Source organism: Capsella rubella, unplaced genomic scaffold, assembly GCF_000375325.1.
Source record: "Capsella rubella cultivar Monte Gargano unplaced genomic scaffold, Caprub1_0 scaffold_8, whole genome shotgun sequence".
Lineage (NCBI taxonomy): Eukaryota > Viridiplantae > Streptophyta > Magnoliopsida > Brassicales > Brassicaceae > Capsella > Capsella rubella.
Window position 1 is genome coordinate 8,684,118 of NW_006238916.1, and position 13,423 is coordinate 8,697,540.

The 13,423-nt window shown below is 36.5% G+C and overlaps 4 protein-coding genes across 5 annotated transcripts; all 4 read left to right on the forward strand.

Moving 5' to 3' along the window:
* The first annotated feature begins 562 nt into the window (after positions 1 to 562).
* LOC17874868 (pentatricopeptide repeat-containing protein At5g55840) lies at positions 563 to 5,304 on the forward strand. 2 transcript variants are annotated; one of them, XM_006279852.2, is made up of 5 exons: positions 563 to 783; positions 1,008 to 4,346; positions 4,430 to 4,511; positions 4,601 to 4,771; positions 4,866 to 5,304. In XM_006279852.2, exons 1-2 carry the CDS (start codon positions 615 to 617, stop codon positions 4,250 to 4,252), a joined length of 3,414 nt encoding a protein of 1,137 aa, XP_006279914.1. In that variant the 5' UTR covers positions 563 to 614; the 3' UTR covers positions 4,253 to 4,346; positions 4,430 to 4,511; positions 4,601 to 4,771; positions 4,866 to 5,304. The 2 variants fall into 2 exon arrangements, with proteins under 2 accessions (XP_006279914.1, XP_023633578.1); XM_023777810.1 differs by having other exon boundaries at positions 1,581 to 4,346.
* A 735-nt stretch (positions 5,305 to 6,039) lies between these two features.
* Positions 6,040 to 7,759, forward strand: LOC17877295. The gene is made up of 3 exons (XM_023777689.1): positions 6,040 to 6,222; positions 7,326 to 7,514; positions 7,616 to 7,759. The coding sequence occupies exons 1-3, from the start codon at positions 6,217 to 6,219 to the stop codon at positions 7,658 to 7,660; spliced, it is 240 nt and encodes a 79-aa protein (XP_023633457.1). The 5' UTR covers positions 6,040 to 6,216; the 3' UTR covers positions 7,661 to 7,759.
* Positions 7,760 to 8,840: 1,081 nt separating this feature from the next.
* Positions 8,841 to 9,418, forward strand: LOC17875652 (putative small ubiquitin-related modifier 7). The gene is made up of 3 exons (XM_006281261.2): positions 8,841 to 8,912; positions 9,016 to 9,165; positions 9,266 to 9,418. The coding sequence occupies exons 1-3, from the start codon at positions 8,847 to 8,849 to the stop codon at positions 9,416 to 9,418; spliced, it is 369 nt and encodes a 122-aa protein (XP_006281323.2). The 5' UTR covers positions 8,841 to 8,846.
* Positions 9,419 to 10,206: 788 nt separating this feature from the next.
* On the forward strand, positions 10,207 to 13,122 carry LOC17877152 (WEB family protein At5g55860). Its single transcript, XM_006280096.2, has 3 exons — positions 10,207 to 10,478; positions 10,827 to 11,055; positions 11,134 to 13,122. Exons 2-3 carry the CDS (start codon positions 10,873 to 10,875, stop codon positions 12,904 to 12,906), a joined length of 1,956 nt encoding a protein of 651 aa, XP_006280158.1. The 5' UTR covers positions 10,207 to 10,478; positions 10,827 to 10,872; the 3' UTR covers positions 12,907 to 13,122.
* The last annotated feature ends 301 nt before the right edge of the window (positions 13,123 to 13,423 follow it).

The window sequence follows — 13,423 nt, forward strand, 5'->3', positions numbered from 1 at the left end:
TGAGATTACTTAGTGTCATGAATCTGGAAGTTTCTACAATCTTAGAGATTCTCCCTTTCACTCTCTACCTTTTCGCTTTCACATTTAATTTTTTCTCTTCCTTTTTTTTTCGTAGTTTTGTTTTGGCAAAAAAAAAAAAACAATACAATCAATAATAAGTTTTGTAAATTTCTAATAAGAAACTAGATTATATCACTTGAAAACGAGAAAAAAATATTTTTGCTTGAGCTAAAAGAAAAAGGGAGTAATTAAAATCTCGCACGCGTGAAAGTCGGAAGTTGCTTTCACCTAAATGAACAAGGCAAAACTTTAAGTCGTCATCGACAGCTCAACTACACCTACGCTCTTGTTGTTTGATCTCAGCCGTCCGTTAACATTATAGATCTCGCTATTTACGAAGACCCACTGTTTTGTTACGTCGAAATTAGGCACGTGCTGATTTAGACTGACACGATTCGAGTGTTATAGGCTTACATTAAGAGGCCCATTTAATATCAAACGGGCCTCTCTAACTTTTGGCCCAGCTACGCTTCCAGCTTCTGCAGAGAGAGAGGGGAAACAACGCAGAGAGGAAGGCGAAACGATTTTGAATTGACTGTGTGTTAGAAGCAGCCATGTCTGGTTTCTCGAGTTTAATTTCTCACAGAAATGGAGCAATCTCTCTGTTGCGTCTCAGTTTTTCAAAATTTGGATGTTTCTCTCGAGTTGGGTTTTCTTGCGGCGGCGCTGTGAAACATTCGAAACGAGATGATTATACTTCTCACGGAGCATTTGGTGTCTCTGGTGAGTCCATCTTCTTTATTTGGTTGCTTCGTGTTCTTATTGTTTTTCCAGAGTTATTATAATTCAACTGAAGCTGCACATGTATTTCTAGAGGTGTCAGAATTCAGTTTTTAAAACATTAGAGTGAACACTTTGGTGAATTTGGAGTCCTATATGTTTTCTTTTCCTGAATCTTCTAGTTTGGTTTTGCTAAAGATTTGAGCTTTTTGGGGTCTATGGAACAGGACTTGATATGGAGAAGAGCATATATAACATTCTTACAATTGACCGTTGGGGGTCTCTGAATCATATGGATTATAGACAGGCTCGTCTTAGACCAGTTCATGGGAAGCTGGCTTTGAAGTTTCTTAAATGGGTAGTTAAGCAGCCCGGTTTGGAGAATGACCATATTGTTCAGCTGTTTTCTATTACTACACATATATTAGTTAGAGCTAGAATGTATGACCCTGCAAGGCACATCTTGAAGGAGTTAACTTGGATGAGTGGTAAATCAAGCCTTGTTTTTGGTGCTTTGATGGCCACATACCGGCTTTGCAATTCGAACCCTTCGGTTTTCGACATTTTGATTAGAGTATACTTGAGAGAAGGAATGATTCAAGATTCTCTGGAAATATTTCGCTTGATGGGTCTTTATGGGTTCAATCCTTCTGTACATACTTGTAATACAATGCTAGGTTCCATCGTAAAGAGTGGTGGGGATATGTCAGTCTGGTCTCTCTTGAAGGAAATGCTTAAGAGAAAGATTTGTCCTGATGTAGCTACCTTCAATATACTAATTAATGTTCTCTGCGCTGAAGGAAGCTTTAAGAAGTCGTGTTATCTCATGGAAAGGATGGAGAAGAGTGGTTATCCCCCAACGATAGTTACATACAATACTGTGCTCCATTGGTATTGTAAAAAGGGAAGATTCAAAGCGGCTATTGATCTTATCGATCACATGAAGTCAAAAGGGATTGACACTGATGTCTGTACATATAATATGCTTATCCACGATTTGTGCAGAAACAATAGAAGTGCCAAAGGTTATTTGTTGCTGAGGGATATGAGGAAGAGGATGATTTACCCCAACGAAGTCACGTACAATACGCTTATTAATGGTTTTTCTAATGAAGGAAAGGTGCTCATTGCTCGTCAACTTTTGAACGAGATGTTAACCTTTGGACTTTCCCCGAATCATGTTACTTTCAATGCTTTGATTGATGGACACATTAGCGAGGGAAACTTTAAAGAGGCTTTGAAGATGTTTTATAGGATGGAAGCACAAGGTCTTATACCTACTGAAGTTAGCTATAGTGTACTTTTAGATGGGTTGTGCAAAAATGCAGAGTTTGACCTAGCAAGAGGCTTTTACATGAGAATGAAGAGAAATGGGGTCTCTGTTGGGCGAATAACATACACTGGAATGATTGATGGGTTATGCAAAAATGGGGTTTTGAATGAAGCAGTTGTTATGCTTAATGAAATGAGAAAAGATGGTATTCAGCCTGATATTATCACATACTCTGCTCTTATAAATGGATGTTTCAAGGTGGGGAGGTTGAAATCAGCTATGGAGATAGTATGTAGAATTTACCGAGCTGGTCTTAGTCCAAATGGCATCATCTACTCGACCCTGATATACAACTGTTGCAGGATGGGATGCTTAAAGGAAGCATTAAGAATTTATGAAGCTATGATCCTCGAGGGCCATACCCCAAACCATTTCACGATAAATGTACTTATCACTTCACTATGTAAAGCTGGTAAAGTGTGTGAGGCAGAAGAATTTATGCGTTGCATGACAAGTGATGGTATTCTTCCTAACGCAGTTAGCTTTGATTGTCTTATCAATGGGTATGGAAGCTTGGGTGAAGGGCTAAAAGCGTTCTCTATATTTGATGAGATGACCAAAGTAGGTCATCACCCAACGTTCTTCACATATGGTAGTCTGCTCAAGGGATTATGCAAAGGTGGGCATTTGAGACAGGGAGAGAAGTTTCTTAAAAGTCTACATGATGTTCCTGCAGCTGTTGATACTGTAATGTACAACACACTACTCACTACGATGTGTAAATCAGGGAACTTGGACAAGGCTGTCTCACTTTTTGATGAGATGGTGCAGCGAAGCATTCTGCCTGACAGTTATACATATACCAGTCTTATTTCTGGGTTGTGTAGGCAGGGTAAGACTGTTATTGCCATACTATTTGCTAAGGAAGCTGAAGCTCGAGGTAATTTACTTCCCAACAAGGTGATGTATACCTGTTTTGTGGATGGTATGTTCAAGGCCGGCCAATGGAAGACTGGTTTTTATTTTCTGGAGCAGATGGCTAAGCTTGGCCTTACCCCTGATACTGTTACAACAAATATAATGATTGACGGTTACTCAAGGATGAGGAGAATAGAGAGGACACATGACCTACTTTTTGAGATGGGGAACCAAAATCGAGGTCCTAATCTGACTACCTACAATATTCTATTGCATGGGTATTCAAAGAGGAAAAACGTATCAACGAGCTTTATGCTGTATAGATCCATGATATGGAGTGGCATTGTACCTGACAAGCTCACATGCCACTCTCTTATCCTTGGGATATGTGAATCCAACATGTTGGAGATTGGTCTTAAATTTTTGAAAGCATTCATATGTCGAGGTTTTGAAGTTGATAGGTATACGTTCAACATGCTAATCTCCAAGTGTTGTGCAAATGGAGAGATCAACTGGGCGTTTGATCTGGTTAATGTCATGAGCATTTTGGGAATCGCCCCTGATAAAAATACTTGTGAAGCCATCGTAAGCATCCTCAACAGGAACCACAGATTCCAGGAGTCTTGCATGTTTTTGCACGAAATGTCGAAGCAAGGTCTATCTCCCGAATGTCGCAAATACATTGGTCTCCTTAACGGTCTTTGTAGAGTGGGAGATATAAAGACTGCATTTATGCTGAAGGATGAGATGATAGCACGCAAGATATGTCCGGTTAATGTAGCTGAGAGTGCAATGGTGAGAGCGCTTGCAAAATGCGGCAAGGCTGACGAATCTATGCTGCTTCTTCAGTCTATGCTGAAAATGAAGTTGGTTCCGACTATTGCTAGTTTCACTACTCTAATGCACATGTTTTGCAAGAATGGTGATGTCACAAAGGCCTTGGAACTGAGAGACGTCATGAGCAATTGTGGGCTGAAGCTTGATCTTGTGTCGTACAATGTATTGATTTCTGGACTATGTGCTAAAGGTGATATGGCAGTTGCATGTGAACTCTATGAAGAGATGAAACAAGATGGATTATTAGCTAATGCGACCACCTACAAAGCTCTCATCAGTGGAATACTTTCCCGAGAAACCAACATTTCTGGGACTGATATCATCCTGAAAGATTTACTTGCTAGAGGATTCATAACATCCACGAGCGTTTCACAAGATTTACGCAAAACCTTGACAGTGGTCATGGAGAAGCTGAAGACCTTGCAAACTAACATGAAGAGATAACATCAGGACAAGCTATAACAGTAATCATATGATCAACTTTCCTATGCAAATGAGTGTTGATGCTTTTCTCAATCATCGGCGTCTCTGTAACACGGTTTGTTCTTAATCCTTATGTTTAATTATTTTTCTGAATTTCATATATTGTGTTTTTATTTAATGTGTTTTCTACTTTTTCAGATGATATCGTGCAGTTTATCGCCCTAAAGAGCTGGATATGCAGAGTAATGTTCTCTGAAGGAACTGCTTTGTCTGATTCACAGTATGCATCTTACTCATTCTTCTCCTCTCTGACTGGCAGTATATTATGGATCATAGTGATAATTTTGTTCTCTCTTGTTTCATTGATAGTTCTTGGTGTGAGTGCCAGTCAGTTCCAGAAGCTTAAACATTAAAGCTTGTACCGTTATACAGAACAAGACAAGCAAGACAGTGAAGCTGCACCATTACTGGCTCCTTTCTCTGACAAATACAACTCAAAAAACTATCAGGAGACTTTGATTGAATCTCTTAAACTTCCAGGTGGGTTTATAAACGCTGTCTTACGCCACTTGCATTAAAGTTCTTGTTTGTTTGTTTGCTTGCTCGTTTCTTACAATTTTTCTTTTCTTTACAGAGACAAAGCAGGGGAGGGGGGAACAAGCTCTTAATAGCTGGATCTGTGTTGTCAAATCATGTGCTGAATTCACCTGTAATCAATCTGGACTTCACCAAAACCAATTCAGATAATAGTTCAGAGAAACATGATGCAGAGCCATGGAAGCAACAAATAAAAGAAAGCGTCTTCTGTGTCTTTGAGGATTTTTTTTTCGATGAATGTCGGAACAACGAGAGAAACTAGTTGTTGTGTTGGGATGGTGTCTGATGGGATCTCTTGATGCAGACAGAATCTAACAGTTCGTCAGATTGCATCACTGGATATGTTCCATTTTGCAGTACCCACTCGTGAGCCTCTCCTGTAACACATACATTATTATATGTTTAAATGTGTTGATTGTCTGTTAGTCTACTAACAATTTTTATTTTACATACAAATATGTAACATGTTTAGATCATTAGAGTGAGTATTATACAAAATTAGGTTACACCTATTTGAACAAATTGTCGCAGCTGATAATCAGCAAAACAATAATTATAAAATTCACCAAATCCATATTGTTTATTGTAACAAGTTATAATTAAAATCAATTAATACATGCAAGTGGACTAAAGATATACTCTTTTGGTAAAAATTGGTAGACGAGTGATGACGGATTAAGAATTTTTGTCAAACAACAATCGTTGTTAGGAAAAAGACTAATAATTTTATTAAAAAAATCGGCCACTTGATTAGACTAATTTCTAATAACAATGCACAACTAGTTTGATAATTTGACAAAAAAAAAAAAAAGAAAAAAAAAACGTTTCAGATTAGCAAAATTGATACTATTCAGCTTGTAGTACGGTTTATAAATTTTAACTCATTAAATTAGAATTAATAAATACGCTTTTTATTAGCTGAAAATAAAAAGAGAGAATTAATAAATGGAAAAAGACAAAACAGTGCCAGCAAGTCACTTGCTTTGCATCGGTCTGAACCAACATATATGCTCTCTCTCTATTAACAGTCGTCAGCCAGCTCATCTCTCCGTTAGAAAAACCAAAGACATTCACGTCACTTGAGGTCTAACTCCGTTTATATAAACCGTTACAGACACCGCACCGAGTTATAATAAAGAAGAAGCAAAAAAGAATTTTTAGAAAGAAAGGAAACAAAAGAAAAAAAAAGGAAAATAAAAAAGAGAGAAAAAACTGAAAAAAAAAGTCTCTCTTTTTATTTTTCTTCGTCTTCTCCCAGATTCTCTCTCTTGTTCTCCGATCAAAAATATTTTTCCTCTCACTTTCCTTGGTTTTCTCGGCGGCTTCTCTTTCTCTGAGCTATTTCTCCTTTTTCCTTGGGATAAATCTTTCTCCTTTCTGCAGACGCCATGTCGGTACGTTTTTAAATCTCCTTTTTGAAAAAGGTTTTTTTTTTTTTTTGGTTTCCCCTGTTTGGTTTATGTATATGCTTGAGAACAGTTTTGAATTCGATTTGTATGGTTTTTGAGAATTTTAGTTTGGTTTTCTGTTTGGAGAGTTAGATGATGCTATGTTGATTATCATTTTGATTGGAGGGTTTTTGTTATTTCTTTTAATTCCGCTGAATCTTAGATATGTGGATTAAATAAACATCAGATGTGAAATTGTGATTCTGATTAGCTTATTGTCTTCTTGATGAATCTGATCATCCTTATTCTGGATCTCGTGTTTTATTTAAGTTTTGAACTTTTTTCCTGAATTTGATTGACTTAAAGCTTAGATTTTGATGTTTTGAAGGGATTGATTTCTCTTTCAGCTTAGATTTTGAGTTTATGATTTTGGATTTGATATGAAATAAGGATTTTATGCAAAAAAAAGTTGTTGTTGTCTTGTGTTAACTTATCTTCTTTTTTTGAGAGATTGTTCTTTGAATCATTAGATAGTGAAAGAGGCATGAATGTTGTGTGGCATTGTTTATGGACAAGCAAGAGATCTTCTTGCCTTGTGGATTTGTTTGCTTATTTAGAGACAAAACTGAATATCCCACTAGTTTCAAACTTTGGTTGTATCATTTTCTCACCTAATTACATGGATAATAAAGTTGATAGGAACTTTAAGAAACTTTCTTCTGGTTTGGTTTTGGTAATCTTTTTGACTTGTGGTGTATATTGTTTGCTGAAAAATGGAAATATGATTAGTTTGGGATAATTGTACAAACCATTATCCTGATACTTGATAAAAAGTTAACTACTCACTCGTATTTACTCGCTTGATGCTTTTCTTCTACTTCTGTGTTTGCTCCAACCTAAGACTTGCTTGGCTTACAATAAAGAAAGGTTATGCCTTTATCAGTTCTTTAATCGGATGTTGTTCTTCTTTTTTCATTAGTTTAGAGTTTAGTGTGAATATCCACGGTGAATGTAATATAATTGGCACGAAGGGTTACACATTGAGTTTGAGGTTGAGCTTGCTTCTTGATATTTTTGGTTTGACTATGTGGTTTTTATATGAACAACAGGACAAAGGTCGTCCCTTGCCGAAATTTGGTGAATGGGATGTGAATGATCCAGCATCAGCAGAGGGTTTCACAGTGATATTCAACAAAGCTAGGGATGAGAAAAAGACTGGTGGCAAACCCGGATCACCCGGTAAATCCACCGAGGGTCATGTTAAGTCTGGAGGAGGAGATCCCAGTAAACCTCAGCCGGTAAGTTTCTTCTTCCTCTTCAATTTCATTTTCATCTTTATCTCCTTAACTTGAAGTATTGATCCAGTGTCACACAAAATGGACTCTTTCTTTGGTTTCAGAAAAAATGGCTCTGCTGCATGCAGTCTCCAGCTGTGGACTCTTGACAGACACAACAAAGATGGATTTGGTTGCTGCCCCAAAAACAAAGTCACACTGCTTACACATCTAAAGCAATGTTCTTTTATGTTTTATTGTCTTTCTTGAAATTACCTACACAAAAAAAAAAAAAAAATGGTTCCTAAGATGATTTGGAGCTTCCCCCTTTTAGTATCACGATTATGATTCCTACTTCTTTGAAGTCGTTTGTTCTTATAAAAATGCTGTAAAATCGTGTTGCAACTTTATTGGAAAACCAGAAAAGAAAAAAGAAAAAAAAAACACAGTTACTGTGTCTATATGTAATGGTGTCTTGGTTTTCAAGTTTTATGGTGTTTTTTATCCTTGATTTTTTAGTATATTATGTGGTGCTCCATTTTTTGTTTTTCCTCTTTAGTAAATCAAAAAGTTACATCATTACCTTTTACCATGTACCGATGTACGTAGAAAGGATATATAAGAACGTAAAATAAAAAAGGAACTAGTCAACCTAAAAGTGAAAACACATCATATATGAAGAAAAATTGAAACCAAAGTCAACAATAATTAAATAGATGATGGAAAACAAAAATCATGAAAATAAGAAAATGGAAGATATTTATAATATTTGGACCCAAAAAAAAGAAGAAAGATAATTATAATATTTAATTTAAAGAAAATAATGAAAACAAACAAGAACTTGATACACACAATAATAAGCATACAAAACACAAACATGACACATTGGTATTGGGAATCTTGATGGGCTTATTTACTAAACCCATACTGGATTATATAGCTAAAGTCCTTATAATCTACTGGAGATAGTTCAGTGAACTTGTGAATCTGAAACCAATAATGTAAACATTTTGTATGAAGTGTAGATATTATTATGTTTTCCAATCGCTTCTGAAATTAAAATATGGTTTTTAGTTTCTTTCTCAGTCAAAAATTACAAAAAACAAAAGGAAAGAAATCGGAAAGGGTGCATAAAAGTTTGTGATGATCGTAAGTCGTAACTATCAACTGTGTTGTTGAAGAAACTCATCAATTCCCACGATAAACAAAGAGATCAGGAACGGAAAACTAAAAGATTCATATTTAATCAGTCAAAGTTCTTCTCTTAGTGTGTGTATATATGTATATATATGTATTGCATGTAACTTAATTATATCAGAGTTTAGAGCAATCCAACCGTCGGAAGAGAAAGTGAAAATGTCGGCGGCTGAGAAGAAACCGTTTGTGCCGTCGTCTCATATCTCCGTCAAGATCAAAAGCCAGGTACTTAGTTAGAATGAATATCTTGCTAAGGTTGCTTTGAAAATTGATTAACCGCTCTAGCTAGAGCCATTTAAAAAAGATTAACAAGTAACAAATTAAACAGGACGACATATGTGTGTACTTCCGGATTAAGAGGGACGTTGAGCTCCGTACGATGATGCAAGCTTATTCCGACAAAGTTGGACAAGATATGTCAGTTTTTAGGTTCCACTTCGATGGAATTAGGATCAAACCCAATCAAACTCCCAATGAGGTATATACAGTATTTGCTATTTATTCATTATTATATATTAATTGGTTAATAAGAAATACTCCCAATTATATATGAATCAAAGAAAGGGATTATATTACAGCTAGAGCTTGAAGACGGAGATGAAATCGACGCATTAGTTGAACAAATGGCAGGATTTGGCCATTGTCATCACTCATCATCGCCATTAAGAGAGTATATTAACGAAATAACGAAATCGATGCGTTGTTTAATTATGTTTTCACCTAATTTTTGAATACAAAAGTTGGTATTTTTTATTATTATCAAATGTTAACAACTCTTACAAGGTTAGGGATGAACATGGCCTCTTTGGTTATCTTATAAGTTAATTGAAGGAAGTTTAATAATTACAACAACGAAGACAGAGAGAGAGAGAGATTTTTCTATACATGTTTGGTAATAAATGTGATAAATATACACACACAAGTACAATAATAAATCATTGTCAATATGATCATCATCATCCTTGGAGGGAAGCCTTGGCCCATTTTTTGAATAGTCAGTCAAGAGCTCTATACACATAGCAAAATGAATGAATAATTTGGTCTATCTTTTTAGCCTTACATGTCGTCTAGTTCACGTGCCAAATAGTTTTCATTTTTTTGCCCATATCAATCAATCTCCCATTTAATTTTTCTGAATTTTGCATAAAGTTTCTCATTATTATGTGGGATATAGGCCAGATATATCATATTAGTTAATTATACTACATACTTAATTTCTCACCTTTAACTTGATAATAATCTTTAGTATACTTGTTGCATGGATTCTTTATTATTGACAAATTATGCTACCATTTAAAGTAAAAAGAAGATTTAAAAAGTTATATTTACACACCGTCCAGATATAAATATAAGAATTGATGTCACAAATAAAATTAAAAAATAAATCAAACAATTAGGTTTACCGATGACCAATAAAAAACTGCCATTTGTCAACCAAATACACTTCTCTCTCTCCTCTCTGTCTCTTCCTTTTTTTTCTTTCTCTCTCCTCGCCACTGACTTTGCTCTTCTTCTCTGATTTACAGAAGAAATTTCAAAACTTCATCTCCTTCAAAGCTCAAATCTTTTTTTTCCCCCTTTTTGATTTGTATTCATCGCCGTCAAGACCGGAGATATCGTTTTCTGATTGACGTTTTCTTTTTTCCTCCGATCGTCTTTTCTCTCCCTGAGAAAGAAAAAAATAAAAATCGCTCCTTTTAAGATTATTTCATTGGCGCGGTTTCGATTTCACGTTTCTGGGTTTTCGTTTTCGACTCTGAAAAACGATAAATTTCAAACCGGAAAGATCAGGTACGAAATCGAAAATTTTTGGTCACCCATCGCTTGTTTTGACGATTACTCCGTCGGTGGAAGAGAAGCTCAAATATATTCTCGTTTCGCCTCTTTGATTTATAGAATCTATCCCAAATTTAGTTGATTGTGTTTAAGCTGATCAAATTAAAAGTACTATCTTTGGTCTTCGTTTAGTTAATCTTTTCCTTAATAACATGCTCTTAGGGTTTGGTTTATTCCGTGTATGTGTGTGTTTACTGTTTGATATTACTTAATTTGCTTAATCTTCTATTAATGGATTCATTAGTAATTGGAAACAAAATGATTTTGAACTCTATCTCTGTGTGTGTATGTCTCCTGTATCAGGTAGTGAATCTTGATTTTATAGACTATTAAAGAAAGAAGATGCAAAATGGTTGCTAAGAAGGGACGTAGAGATTCTTCTGATTCCTCTCCGGTTGTGGAGGTTGGAGAGATTGACACAAGTGCTCCTTTTCAATCTGTTAAAGATGCGGTTAACCTTTTCGGTGAAGCTGCTTTCTCTGCTGAGAAAGAGAAACCGGCTATTCGGAAACCTAGTCCTCAATCTGCTGAGGTATTTTTGATTTGATTCATTAGCAGTTTGTGTTTAAGAGGTTTTCTAATCTGAATTGTGTTTGTGGTTGGTTTGCAGAAAATTTTGGTGAAACAAACAGAGCTACACTTGGCTCAGAAAGAGTTGAATAAGTTGAAGGAACAGCTTAAGAATGCAGAAACTGTCAGAGAGCAAGCGTTGAATGAGCTTGAATGGGCTAAAAGAACTGTTGATGAACTTACTCGTAAGCTTGAAGCGGTTAATGAGTCAAGAGATTCTGCAAATAAAGCGACTGAAGCTGCTAAGAGTCAAATCAAAGAAGCGAAACCGGGTAATGTTTCTGTGTCTAGTAGTAGTGATGCTCAGATTCAGGATATGGAACAGTATGAAGCGGTATGTAAGGAACTTGATACGGCAAAGCAAGAGCTGAGAAAAATCCGTCAGGTTTCAAATGAGATTTTGGAAACAAAGACTGTTGCTTTAAGTAAAGTAGAGGAAGCTAAGGAAGTGACTAAAGTTCATTCTGAGAAGATTGAGTTGCTAAAAAATGAAATCGCAGCTGTTAATGAATCAGTTGAACAGACGAAGCTTGCATCTTCTCAAGCCCGGAAAGAACAATCTAAGATATTTGCAGAGAAGGAGATTCAGCAGCACTCGTATAAAGCTGGCATGGAAGAATCTGCCAAGAAATCACTCGCTTTGAAGAACGAGTTTGACCCTGAATTTGCAAAAAAGCTTGAAGTGCAGTTGACAGAGACGTATAACGAGATTGATGAGCTGCAGAAGCAAATGGAGACTGCGAAAGCATCTGATATGGATTCCGTTAATGGTGTGAGTTTGGAGTTGAATGAAGCAAAGGTTTTACTTGAGAAACTTGTGGAAGAAGAGAAGTCTTTGCAAGAGTTAGTGGAATCTCTTAAAGCAGAACTGAAGAATGTGAAGACGGAGCACAGTGAAGTTGAAGCGAAGGAGGCTGAAATTGAATCTGTGGCTGGAGATCTTCATCAGAAGCTTACCAGAGGTAAAAGTGAGCTAGAAGATTGTGTTGCAGAGGAATCTAAAGCGAAGGCTGCTTTGGAGGATATGATGTTAACCATCAATCAGATATCTTCAGAGACCGAAACTGCTCGACGGGAAGCTGAGGAAATGAGAAACAAAGCTGATGAGTTAATGAAGGAAGCGGAGACAGCACATCTGGCTCATGAAGAATCAGAGCTACATCTAAGGGTCGCTTTAGATGAAGCCGAAGAAGCAAAAGCTGACGAGGCAAAGGCGCTTGAACAGATCAAGTCTATTTCTGAAAAAACCAAAGCTGCACGTAACTCGACTTCATCTGAGTCTGGATCTCAGAGCATCACACTGTCTCAAGAGGAGTTTAAGTCACTGAGCAAGAGAGCTGAGGTGTTCGATAAATTAGCGGAAATGAAAGTGGCTGCTGCATTGGCTCAGGTGGAAGCAGTGAAAGCTAGCGAAAACGAAACACTGAAGAAGTTAGAGACAACACAAGAGGAGATTAAGAAGCTCAAGACTGCAACAGAAGAAGCCTTGAAGAAAGCAGCTATGGCGGATGCTGCTAAGAAAGCTGTTGAAGGAGAACTCAGGAGATGGCGTGAACGAGATCAGAAGAAAGCAGAGGAAGCGGCGACAAGGATTCTAGCAGAAGCTGAGATGAAGATGACCACTGAATCATCACCGCAACAACTTTACAAAGCTCCCAAGCATAAACCTGTCCATAACAAATTGGAGAAGACAAAAACTTCTGTGTATTCAAAGAAAGTGCTATTGCCGAATCTAAGTGGAATCTTTAATAGAAAGAAGAACCAAGTGGAATGGGGTTCTCCTTCATATCTCCCTGGAGAGAAACCCTTTTGATGGTTTCTTCTTTTTCAAGAGTTGAGCTTCTTTTTTTTTTTTTTTTTTTTTCTGCTAAAAGAAGATTTGTGGTTTGAGAGCAGAAGCAGTTACAGCTTTGGTCTAACGTGAGAAACTGGTTTGTTGCTGTAAATTGGATCAAAGCGATTTAGGTGGGTGTTTTATTCTGTTAGTTTTGGGCCTTTGGCCCTTGTACTCTCTTTTTGCCCTCTTTTAGGATCAGAACTTAAAAAGCTATCACTTTAACTTTGAAACTCATACCTAACTCTTTCGACTGGGACCGATTTCTCGATTTGGTTTGGTTCGGTCTGTTCAAAATTTGGTATGGTTCAATGGTGGGATATTGAATCATGTACAATTGATGTTGTTCATATTAAAGCTTAAAAATATCCTCTCAGGTCAAATGAAATTTAAATTTAAACTTTTACAATACTCCATAGATATAGACATAGATGTGCGATTTTTCTGAATATAGATTTATTATAAGTCTATCGTCTCTTGTTATATTTGCATAGTC

What these genes read in the sequence shown, in the direction of transcription:
- LOC17874868 (XM_006279852.2), top strand. Translation starts at nt 615, where the DNA reads ATGTCTGGTTTCTCGAGTTTAATTTCTCACAGAAATGGAGCAATCTCT. An exon ending in CGGAGCATTTGGTGTCTCTG is followed by an intron (nt 784 to 1,007) that starts GTGAGTCCATCT and finishes TCTATGGAACAG; the next exon opens with GACTTGATATGGAGAAGAGC.
- LOC17877295 (XM_023777689.1), top strand. An exon ending in ATCCCAGTAAACCTCAGCCG is followed by an intron (nt 7,515 to 7,615) that starts GTAAGTTTCTTC and finishes CTTTGGTTTCAG; the next exon opens with AAAAAATGGCTCTGCTGCAT.
- LOC17875652 (XM_006281261.2), top strand. Translation starts at nt 8,847, where the DNA reads ATGTCGGCGGCTGAGAAGAAACCGTTTGTGCCGTCGTCTCATATCTCC. An exon ending in CCGTCAAGATCAAAAGCCAG is followed by an intron (nt 8,913 to 9,015) that starts GTACTTAGTTAG and finishes CAAATTAAACAG; the next exon opens with GACGACATATGTGTGTACTT. An exon ending in CCAATCAAACTCCCAATGAG is followed by an intron (nt 9,166 to 9,265) that starts GTATATACAGTA and finishes ATTATATTACAG; the next exon opens with CTAGAGCTTGAAGACGGAGA.
- LOC17877152 (XM_006280096.2), top strand. Translation starts at nt 10,873, where the DNA reads ATGGTTGCTAAGAAGGGACGTAGAGATTCTTCTGATTCCTCTCCGGTT. An exon ending in CTAGTCCTCAATCTGCTGAG is followed by an intron (nt 11,056 to 11,133) that starts GTATTTTTGATT and finishes GTTGGTTTGCAG; the next exon opens with AAAATTTTGGTGAAACAAAC.